The sequence below is a fragment of the Carassius carassius genome, chromosome 20 (assembly GCF_963082965.1).
Source record: "Carassius carassius chromosome 20, fCarCar2.1, whole genome shotgun sequence".
In the NCBI taxonomy this organism is placed as follows: Eukaryota; Metazoa; Chordata; class Actinopteri; order Cypriniformes; family Cyprinidae; genus Carassius; species Carassius carassius.
In genome coordinates, this window is record NC_081774.1 from 10,083,915 (window position 1) to 10,096,151 (window position 12,237).

At 35.7% G+C, this 12,237-nt stretch overlaps 1 protein-coding gene and 1 pseudogene across 1 annotated transcript; both read right to left on the minus strand.

Annotated features, from left to right (window-relative positions):
• Positions 1-1,466: 1,466 nt before the first annotated feature.
• Positions 1,467-4,121, minus strand: sdr39u1 (short chain dehydrogenase/reductase family 39U, member 1). The gene is made up of 6 exons (XM_059501545.1): positions 3,960-4,121; positions 3,316-3,422; positions 2,976-3,058; positions 2,752-2,873; positions 2,377-2,529; positions 1,467-2,134 (listed from the first exon to the last, which is right to left on the minus strand). Exons 1-6 carry the CDS (start codon positions 3,973-3,975, stop codon positions 1,710-1,712), a joined length of 906 nt encoding a protein of 301 aa, XP_059357528.1. The 5' UTR covers positions 3,976-4,121; the 3' UTR covers positions 1,467-1,709.
• A 2,354-nt stretch (positions 4,122-6,475) lies between these two features.
• LOC132095761 (leukotriene B4 receptor 1-like) lies at positions 6,476-9,970 on the minus strand (annotated as a pseudogene).
• Positions 9,971-12,237: the final 2,267 nt, after the last annotated feature.

The window sequence follows — 12,237 nt, forward strand, 5'->3', positions numbered from 1 at the left end:
GCATGTGTTTACTGACGAATGTATGTTAAATTTACATGTGGCTTTATTTTAAAAGACGCGCAATGGGTGAGTATTTCTGTCGCTGTCATATATTGGCGCAAAAGGGCGGAGGGAGAGTAGTCTGAATTGGGTTCTAGTATCATGTACTAGCTTACACATTGAACTCAATCGCCAGCCGCGAGCGTTTCCAAGTCAGCGTGGATCGCTTCAGTTGAACCGCTGAAACAGCGCGGATATCAACTTCTTGTGCGAGAACTCCGCGCTATGACCCACGTTTCCTGTGCGCTCGCTCATCTGTTCAGATGATGTCCTGTGAGGACAGCGATTGGCTCTTGTCTCAGACCTTCCCCGAGGTGATTTGACGAGTGACGAGCACTCTGCACGTGACCTCTACAGTAAGCTTCCTACCGCTCCGGTCAATGACGTAGACTGTGGAAATTTATGTAGCCTCGTAACTGAGCGACTCTTTACAATGACGGTGAGTCATAGAGGTCGGTGAAAAGTAAAACATTTATAAAAAATATATAGATTTCGGACAGCTTCGTTTCCCAGATAAGTGTTTGGTTTTTAATTAATTAGTGTTCCACATTATTCTCAAGCCAAACGATAAGGATGGTGTTTATGTAAATTATTTCGCAGTGATTGGGTAGTTTATGCATGACGTATCATTGAATCTTTTTTCTAAACATGAATGTATATAAAGTTAAAGGGAAGCTGTATGTTTTCAGAATTACCACAAAAACCAGCTTTTGTGAAACCAAAGATTTGATTGGTTTTGTGGTCCAGGGTCACAGATTTCTTTAAAATGAAAAGAAATAAAATAAATTAATTAAAATGTAAAATTATTTAAAATAATACATACAACTTTTGGAATAAACTAGAAAGAAAGAGAAGTTGTACATTTAAAATGTTCACCATTTTTTAAACATCCTTGCCTTTGCTAGTTTTATTTTAAAACCCATGTCTTAATAGATCCATGCATAATAATTATAAGTTTTCAATACTTTTACATGGAGTATACACTACACCACCAGAAAAGTCAACGTCCCAGTAGTAATTTGAGTATTTTCATAGGCCTATATGTGCAGGATTTTGAATAGTAAAACTTTCAGCTACCAGTTCCATGTTTAACTTTTGTGCTATATATAAACATTATTCATTTTGAGGTTTGCAAGTTTTTATTATTTTGGTAATATTTATATAGTTTTAAAGCAGTCAGTAAAGAAGTACTGAGTAATCTAACATTAAACAGTTGGTGTAAGTGAATTGTGTCCATATATAGATTTTATCATGTTCTGATATGCATTTGTTCTAAAAGTAATGTTTGAAGAAAAATATATTAATGTTCCTTGTAGAGGATGACCCCATGGATCAAACTGATTAGCCAAATATAGCCACACAAAATCATGAGACATTACATCTGCTGTGATTATATAATGATGGAATATACCACAGCTAGACAATAATTTTCATATAAACATTTATTGTACACACAGACAAATATGACTAATTCTTAAGGGGGACAGAAAAAGGAGCTGAAAACAATGTATATTTCTGAGTATCTATATAAAATCAAGCAAGTACATACAAGCTTTATTTTTATATGCTCAGTTTACATTTAAAATGATACATTACAAGAAATATATTGCACTTGTCTGCTTAAAAAAAAAAACAATCTCCTCCATTCTCTTCTCTGTTTTGACTGATTACTAATATCCAACTATTTCTTTTAAAGCAGAGGTAAGATCTTTGTATTGAAACTTAAAGCCAGACTCAAGAGTTTTCTTGGGTACCACTTTCTGTCCTTGTGTGAGGATGACAGCTCTTTCAGAACCAAGGAAGACATCCAAGAAAAAGCCAGGCACAGGGAAGATAGTAGGTCTTTTTAGAGTCCTGCCCAATTCCTTAGTGAATTCAAAATTGGTATTCAGTGCAGGTGCAACTCCATTTAATACATCTGGCTCTGTGGATAGCTCCTCTTTGGGCTCCAAAGCATGGGCGATGATGCCAGCAAGGTCTGACAGATGGATCCAAGGGAAGGGCTGTCGTCCTGAGCCAAGCGTCCCACCCAGGCCAAGCCAGAAGGGAATCAACATCTGTTTCATGGCTCCACCGTCACGCCCTAACACTGCACCTGAGGGTGAGTGGAAGAAAGTAAATAATTACACTACTAAGGTTTGGCAGATTTATTTCTGTTTTTGATTCTCTTATGCTCACAAAGGCTGCATTTATTTGTCAAAAAATACAGTAAAAACAGTAAGATTGTGAATTCTTTTTTTCTATTTGAACAAATTTTAAAATGTAATTTAATACATTTTGTTTTGTTACATTGCAGGTGAGATCTAGCACTCTGGTGAGACATTTGTTCAGATTTACCTGGTCTGATGATCACTTGTCTTGTTTTCTTAGCGCTGTTTTCAGGTAGCTGTCCTGCCACCTCCCACTCTTTCACCAAACGAGACAGGAAGTCAAATGGTGTCCATTCGCTCTCCTCAGTGTACTGGGTTTGAAGACTAGGTTTATAACACGCTGAAGACAAAATCAGACACAGCTGCATGTAAAGGCTGCCTTAGGAATTACATTATAATAAAAACTATAGACAGAAAACATTATTTTGTATAATTGACTTTTCTACATTAACTGATCAAATCAGTATAGAGGAGACAAGAACATGAATGGAGACAGATGTGTTTGTTATTCATTATTTAAATACTATTATATCTAGCTTGCTATGGAACACCAGTTATTTACCTACTCCTGTAACAAGCACCCATGAATGCGGTGGAGTAGGTGAAGCAGCAATAGCTTGGGCAAGAATTCTGGTCGTGTTTACTCGGCTCGAGACCAGATCTTTTTTGTAACTTTCATTCCACCTAGAGAAAACATTAAAATTATATTAACATAACCAAATTAAAAAGAAGAACTCATTATTTGATGCGATTACTTATTTACATGTCTATGAACAAAATCCTTACCATCTTAAAGGATTCATAATACTTTCCCCTGCTAGATTCACAGCACCCTCACATGGCGGGAGGCCTCCTGACTCTACATCAGCCTGTTAGGACAGTTAAACCACAGTCAAACTTACCAAAATGCAACATTTACATTTAACTTTACAATTAAGCGGTATTTTAACATTACACATGAATGACTCCAGATCTGGGCATTACAAAGCAAGACAAAGCAAAACAAAACAACATTGTAATCAGGTTAATATCAAGGTATTACTTCGGCTTGAAATTAAAGGTAAATAAAGATTAACTAAGGAAAAGTCGACTTTAGTGCATATCTTAAATATAAGTTAAACCATACCCATGTTATTTTTCCTGGTCCAGGCTGCCTGGAAATAAGTGTGATTTCATGACCTTTGCTTTTCAACAACCTTGTCAGTTCACGACCCACAAACCCTGATCCTCCGCCTGATGAGAGTGAAAAGGTGGGGAAAAAATCAAGCTTTATTAATGATACAATTAAATACATAAAACGGGTTGGTTGGGGGAAAGCAAAATTATCCTACTGCATTTACAGTATAGCAACTACAATATGGAGTTTAGATGTCGTTTCACATATTAAACAGGAATTTGAATCAAATCATTACATTTTTTACGTAATGATATTTTTACATAATTATTGTGTTTTGCAACCATCCCGCGCACGTGTAGACGCGCATGCGCTGTTAAAGCACTTACGAAACATCACCTCAAGCAAAATTAAATTCTCTTTTATACTGTTACCAACTGATAAATGAAGCCAGTCATGCTATAAGAACAAGATACCATGCGTTCAAAGAAGGTGACAGGATATTTTAATATATTTACTACGTATTTTAATATAACAGAGCTACCGGTATGTTAATATCACAACAGGCTGTAAGTGTTACACACTAGCACTCAAAATACGCTACTTTGTTACGCTATCATGCAGTGACAACGGGAAAATGAGTATAAGTGATATACCTATTACAACTCTCATTGTGCTTCTAAAGTACAGTCCGTTTATCCTCCTGATGACTTGCCGAAATCCACTTCTTTTACACCTCTCTGCCTTCGAAGGTTAAACCAATGAGAATGTCGTATGTTTACCGCGTGATCGACACAAACTGGACCGTAACCGCAGCCATGTTGATAAGGGCGGCAGGTTACCCTATCACAACTCTGAACTATCAGCATTATTATACTTAAATGTTTACATGTACCAGTGCTATTACGTAGCAATTAGTAATATGATACTACAAATATGACATGGTAAATCATGTCCACTGTATAAACATGATTTTGTTTGTAATATTTCTCTTTTTAAGACATCTAGTCCAATTTAATGGGCATATAATGCCTATTAAATGCGTCATGCAAGATTTGTTGACAATGAATACAATATAAGAATTAATCAAAACTTTTCCATACATAATTAACATCAAATCTGACTGAATTTAATGAGTTCACTTTGATCCAGTTAAACTCATAGGTTAAACTTTGTGGGGGTGGGGGGTGCCGCAACCGGAAGCGCTTGTTTCCTGTAGAAACACGTGGTTGATTAGGAGATAAATACGACCTCTTGCCAGTGTAATATCCTTTCTGCTGGCGACGGTCAATGAAGGTGTAACATCTGTGTGTAACTTATTCATCGAAATTTTGGGTTTGAATGCTCTTGTTTTGTTTTGTTTTTTTTATACTTAGAAACTAATTTGATTTCCAATGTATTTCGGTTTAGCCTACATCTATTGTAAATTGAAGCATTTAGCCAGCCTCTTTTTTTTTTTTTTTACCGTAAAATATAAATGGTCAAAAGGAGGTGTTTTCCCAATCATATCGATGTGACGAACCCATTGGATTGTACTCTGTAAGTTCATAATTGTATAAATATTTAATAGAAATACTGAAAGCTAATGTGTGATTTAATTGAGAGAAGTTTTATTGCTTGCCGAATCGGCAGGTGCATCTGCTTTGCTAACTACATCCAGATGCCTCGTGTTATTATTACTGCGGTTTAGTCTGCATCGAGTCCGCCGCTGTTCAGCCCAGACATGATGATTTTTGCAGTCCGTGTTTCACCTGAATCTGATGATTACAAACCTACTGCACTGACTGGTTAAAGATGCGGCATGAAGCGATACATTTTTTTTGGTTTCACTCGGAATTCATTTTAATATACAGCGTTTCTGTTTGTTTACAGGAACCCGCGTTTATGGACACGAGGTGAGTTCAAATCTCGCGTGCTTCGTGCGAACAAATGGTTCCCGCTTAGGTGATGAATTCCGTGTTTTGTGATGGCCAGTGATTTTTAGCATGCCCCGATTAAAGTGTAAGGCGGTGAAAACCAACCCCAGTTGTGTAAACCTTCTAAACGTATGGATTTTTTGTAACATGCGACGTTTGTTTACTTTTACAGGGACCCGCATGTATGGATCTGAGGTGAGTGCAAATCTTGTCTTATGCAAGCGAGTGTCTTTTGCAGAAGTGATGAGTTGCATGAAAGTCCGTGTTTCTGATGGCTAGTGATTATTAACATGCTCTGATTTAAAAAATGCTCAGAGGAAAACGAACCCCCAGTTTAGTATGTTTGTTCTAATCTTTTCACTAATATTCTGCAGGTACCTTAGCCACTAAAAGCAGTAAAGTGTTGAATAAGGTAGGCTGTGTTTCATTGTTGCAAAGTAAATTCAGATTGCGAAAGAACCACTTATTTAATGTCTTGTAATTTTCCTTTTTAAGGCATTTACTTCATGTGACCAGACTGACTTCTAAGGATTTGAATGAACTCCACTCATCTATTTTATTTTATTTTTATTTTTGTTTACTATTTTTAAAATTTTGTAGAAAGCTAGTATGTATATAATTGTAAGTTGTTGTATATGTCTGTGTGCTTGCTTTCTTGGAACTCTGAAAGATGCCGCCAGTGTAAATGATTTGTAACCGCTAAATACTCATTTTAAAATACATGGCTAATTCATGGTGTGGATTGTGTACAAGCAGTGAATTTTAAAGTCCGCTATAAAAATAAATTGGTCGTTTCCTTTTGTGACTAATTTAGTAGCTTTATGAATTTTTTTTTTGTATATTTCCAACAAGAAAGCCCATAAAGGTTTGATTCTTGCATTAGTGTATATTCTAAAGTGTATGCACAATATGACTTTACGTGTGATCTCTTGCTGGTGACTAATTCCAGTCCTGTAAACGTGTACACTGGTGTGTTAAGTTCATGCAGTTTTTGTGCAAAATTACAAGAGGGAATGCAAACACTTTATTTATATATATACACAGAATGCAAGTATGGATTTATTCCAATGAATGTGTAATAGCCATGCAATCATCAGTTTATAAACTTGGAAGGCTGATTAATAATGAAAGCAAGCTGCATATAGCTAATTTATAATGAAGTTTAATGAAATTTAAAAGTACCAGTTCTTTAGGCTGCTTTCTATCTATATTACATTTTTTACCTGTTGTGTTCCCTACAGTATCAATTGCAATAAAAGCTGATGCAGAAGTATCTTAATTCATTGTTCAAAATTAATTTTTATGTGTCTGTGATCCAGTGAGGTTTAGAGCCTGATGACCTCCGTTCTGATGGCTTCTCACTGTAGTCCAGGACAGTGCCCTCAAAAAATCTGGTCATGAATGCCAGGCCATCAGTTTTGATATAGGAGCGTCCAGCAAAGGCACAGAGAAAATGATTGGCACAACTACTTATAAAAGCCAGAGCAAATGTAACAACACGCTGCTCCGCCAGATGGTATCCAGTCTGGGGATAGACCGAGAAGGTGGTCACAATGGTTCTGATGACATTTGGTGAAATATGTGCACCATGCTTTAAAATCTTCAACTCACTTCATTTTGAGCAATCCATCTGATGTAACGGCTGCTGCCACCTGATCAGAAGACAAATGGAAATTCATACATTTTTCCTAGGAAGTTTTGGAAAGACAAGAGATTGAAATAAAAACGACTTACTTGCACCATATTAACACAGTGGTAAGGAAGCCAAAAAATGCAGAATGTCACAATAATGGCTTGAATAAGGTTCTCACTCGGTATCCTCTTGATCATGGTCTGTCTGAGGCGGCGAAGGATACACACATAACTGCTGACTATGATTACATATGGCACCAGGAAGCCCACCACTGTTTCAAATGTGTATTGAAACACTGGCTGTTCATAAAAGACCTTTATGTATGAATTAAGGAAATTCGTAAGACATAAGCACAGTCAGCCGTTCATTATCAGAAAATAATCAGTTTGTATTGTTATAGGAATAGCCTGTTATTGAATATTATAATACAGCAGGGATGTCCAGTCCTGCTCCTGGAGAACCACTGCCCTGCAGAGTTTAGGCCAGAGTTTCAACTCAAGTTTGGACACCCTTGTAGTACAGTAATATTAATACTGGAGTCCTCTGAAGCCGTTTTCAATATAATTGATAACTGAACACAAGTTGGTGCCAGTTGTGTTCATATTAGTGGATCTAAGCCTTTTTGTCTTAAAGGCTCCTAGCTGTCCAACACAATATTCAAAGTCTCCTTACATACACTATAATTATTACTATTATTATTAGAAGTATATAATTAGGATATTTTTAATAAAAGAAACTGGGGCTGTCAGTATATGAATAACTAAGCGATAAAACTATATTCTTTAATTTAAAAAAAATTATATTAATGAAAATAATAATTACATTTTGGGAATAGGAATTTAAAGCAAGTCTGTGGTATGATATGAGAGATATGAAGTATAATGCTGAATAGTTTGATATACAGTGTTACTCTCAAGTATTAGTGGAACAAAGACACTCACATGCTTTGGATACTTGTGATGAGTTGTACACAAAGTGCGTTCCTTATTGTAATTCTCTGTTTGTCTGAATATTAATTCAGGAAGTGCCAAAAGAGATACGACAATCCACAGGCCCCCAAGCACAAGTAATACTGTTCCTCTACGAGTGCAGGCAGTCAAGTATGTGGGCCACATCACTGCCACTAGTCTGTGTAGTCTCATCAGCGTAATGATCATAATAGAAGCATACATGTTTGTATTGCAGAAGTAAAAAAGCAGCTTGCACATGACCATTCCAAATATCCAGTTCTGCTTGGCTAGGTATATTATAAAGAAAACAGTCAGACACATTAGACAACCGTTTGCACAAGCCAGGTTGAGGATGAGCAGGGTAGTGACGGAGCGTTTGCGGGCACGTGCCAGGATGCTCCAAATAATGAAGAGGTTGCCAGGAACACCCAGGAGGAAGACGATGCCAAGGATGAGGGCCCCAAAGGTAACAAAGATATTGTTACTCACAATGCTGTAACTGTTTGTCATGCTCTCCACAGAGCTGGTCCCATTATCTGATTCCATTATCAGGAAAGCGTCAGAAAGGTGCACCTGCCTGGTGGAATCAGCAAGCAATGTTATTTGAAGCTGATGTAAACTGTTTTTAATTTCTTTAACCCTGAATGGATGAATGAATTGATGAATAAATCATTTAATTTAATTTATTTTTTTAATTAGGGAAGTCAGGTCACCTGTTAATTTTGTTCATATACTGAATCAAAAACTGCTGTTGGATTAACTTTACACTGAAAGTAAATAGGGAAAATAGGAGAAACTGATGGTAAATTTTACAAATAATTAAAAAGAAAGTTAAACATGAATTATTGTCAAAGTATGGAAATGAAGACTGAAATAGTATTTTCTTGTAAAACATTCTCCAATAATATAACAACTTAAAATATATATGTATTTTACAGTGAACTTTCCTTTTATAATATTTCCTTCGGAGGCAAATAAATTGTGAGTCAGTATCAAGGATGTGCTCTCAGCAATGTAAATATTTCAGTGACCAGTAATCTCCCATCAGTGGAAAAACGAAGAAAAAGAAAACATGCTACAACTTGCTGAGTGATCTTGAGCTCAACTACTAGGAATGCCACTGCTGCTATATCATGGATCACATCCTCACTTATCTGGAAAGAAACAAATTTTACTTCCTATTTTATTAAGATTACTGGTCACACTTTATTTTATTATTAAGTCCAATTCTCGCCATTAACAAACTATTAACTAGGACTTTCATTAACTCCTAAATTGCTGCTTATTACTAAGGTAGGCTAGTTTTAAAGTTTAGGATTAGGGATGTAGAATATGGTCAATCAGAACTTGTGCTTTAAAAGTGCTAATAAAAAGGCAATACGTTGATAATAGGCATGCTAATAAGCAACTAGTTAATAGTGAGAACTGGCTACTAAAGTTTTATCAGTTTATTTTATCACAGCAACTGTCAAGATTAAACATGAAATATTAAAGTTAAGTTAAAAGAATACAAATAAAGCATGGAATTGAAAGAAACAGATAAAGTACGGTAGTCACAAACGGAACCTTGAACAGGTTGTAGTGAATGAGTAATGTAATCAGTATGCAGAAAAAAATAAGATTGTCCAGTCTACAATGCTGTCACAAAAGTCAGCCCTGATTACACACAATGCCAATCTTAGAGCCTCAAAGATGAAAACTGGACACAATTGCATCAATAGAGAATGATCACAGAGAGTGGGAGATAGAAAAATAAGTGAAAAAACTGTCGTGTATTTCTGTTAGGATGGGTTTATTAAAATTAAACAATTGGGAAATGATTAAAGAGACAAATAAAGGAACAAAAAAAGAACAAAATCAAACTGTGTTTCTAACTCACCAGTACACTTGATTAGATCCGAATGGCTGAACTGTGTTCCCCCTGAAGTGACCAGATGGAGCTGGTTAGGTTGTGTGGTCTTCAAGTTGGTCTCTCTTTTTCTTTCCACTGCCTCAGAAAAACTTTAAAATAGTTTCTTCAAAATTTCGTAAGTTCTTGTTTTTTCTGTGATCTCAGAGAAATTCTGAATTTTATATACTATAACAATCAAGCACACTTATAAATATCCAGCTGCTTCTTTCTGTCACTAAACTATTAGATGTTCATCTTTACTCCACCCCCATCCTTCCTTCTCCCTAATATTTCAACACACCAATTTCTCCATGTCTTTTTCCTGTAACAAAATTACAAGGTTCTTTTTTTCTAACCTGCGGGCTACAGCATGCAAGAAGAATACGGGAAGGTCTGGGTGAGGTGTATGAAACAGTTCCACACTTCTGCACACACCAATGTTTCTTCTACCTGCTTTTACCAACTTATCTGATAGATCTTTATCATAGAGTACTATACAACATTCTCTGTTTGTGTATGGAATAGTTCAAAATTCTAGAATCATTTACTAACCATCATGTTATATAATGACTTTCTATCTTTTGTGGAACACAGCAGGAGAAACTTTGAAGAATGTTTTTTTTTCTGTATAATGTATAGGGATGGGTACTATTAAGCTCCTAAATTAAAGAATAAAGCTATCATAAGACTGGTTCATACAACTCATCTTCATTATTCCATGTCTTTTGAAGCCATACTTATTTGCAAGGTATTATTCTCTTGGTTCTCAGAAAAGTTTTAAATAGAAGGGCAGAGAAGGACACAAGAGTCAGGTTAATTCAAGAAATTGTGCGCTATATGGTATTTTAGGCATTATTTGTATTGGCATTATGGTTCCATCTATGTGTCATCGCTTTTAAAAGGTTCTTTAATTTATTAACCCTTTAACAATTTAAATATGAAATAATAGTCAGAAAAATGGTTTAAAAATATGTTTTGCATATGTATTTTTTGTTAAATGTCATATTTGATACATCATTGCTCATATGAACATTAAGTGAAAAAAAAGTTACTTTTTATTCAGAAGCCTCTATATTTCCCAGCAATATGTCTTAGTGAGATTATATTTAAATGCTTAGTTTTGTGTTTAAGGCTCTGTAGTTTTATTTGTGGGGGTTAAAATATTCAAATATGCAATACAATTATTACTGAGAGATAAAAATACATGTTCCTCAGAAGATGTCTCATATTTGATCCTCACATCTTAACATGAAAAAATAAGGTAAATATAATGAAATATTTCTAACGATATAAAAGTTCTTCTTACTGTTCCTTCACAAAAAAAATCAGTAAAGATTTCACAGCAATGAGACATATTTAGAATTATATTCATTTCTAAAAACGTATGAACTATCAATCACACGATATATGTTGTAGATTGTGTACAACAAGTTTTAATCATGATGCTAACTTAGAGGCTTTAGAAATGTGTACACCAAATATGATGCAGTATAGGCTTTATAAGGTTAAAATGTTCTTCAAACTTTAAAAACTGTTCACTGAAAGCTTCTTTGGGGAACGCAGAATAGTTCTTATGTGGCACTGCTGTGAAAACTCTCTTTTAGAACCTTTTTTTTTTACAGTATACAGTCAAAGGATGTCAGTGAATAGGGAATTATTTTCACACACAAACTTATTGTGTGAGTCATGTCTATCAGTGTCCATTATTAAAAATATTACACATTCTAACCATGCTCCAAATGGGAACTACTGTTATATACGAGAACGTTCTCTTTCTGTGGGAGAGAGAGTGAGTGAGAGAGAGAGAGAGAGAGAGAGGGAGAGGGAGGAAAACTTAATGAGAAAATCCACTTCCTTATTTCTGACCTCTGGGTCGTTATTCAGTGACCTGTTTCCCATGAGTAACATAAGCTTCTCCAAACTCTCATGACTGGATTCACAAAAGTGCAGCTTAATCATTGCTTTGCATGAAGTTTATAACTCAGATTTGCATATATGTCACTGTGACGTGATTGGAAGCTGTGTGGGAACTAAACATACTAGCTATCTTCGTGTCCACAGGATGGCAACATTATCTCATAAATGTGCTTTTGGTCTAGTGTACATCAAGACAGCACAGATTCCTGCTAATGAGAAGCTTGTGCATTATATTTTTATAACTTGATGAAATGTGCCGCCTCATAATCAAGCCCTTTGCTTAAGACCATGAGATCCAATTTAAAAAAGGCTCATATTCTTTATGTGTTCTGTTCTCTTCCAGAATTATGGCTATTCACATCACTAAATTAAATGGGAATGTAATTCCAGCACTGATGAATGCCAGCCGGATGCCTTTGTGAATCAACTTAATTGAGCAACAGATGACATGGAAAGCTCACTTGCATGCATCAAACACAAGGTGAGCTTTAAAAAAGACAAAAGATAATTATTGTGAGAATTGTCAGAGAGCAGGAGAAAGAGGGAGAGAGAGAGCTTGTTTATTTAAGTTTTTCATCTCCCGTCTCAGACAGAGTGCAGACTACAGAGGATAATGAGAAACAGATC

Excerpts from the sequence above, each read along its gene's own strand:
- sdr39u1 (XM_059501545.1), bottom strand. Across the intron at positions 3,059-3,315 it reads GACCAGGAAAAATAACATGG|GCTGATGTAGAGTCAGGAGG; the intron begins GTATGGTTTAAC and ends CTGTCCTAACAG. Across the intron at positions 2,530-2,751 it reads GGTGCTTGTTACAGGAGTAG|CGTGTTATAAACCTAGTCTT; the intron begins GTAAATAACTGG and ends TTTTGTCTTCAG.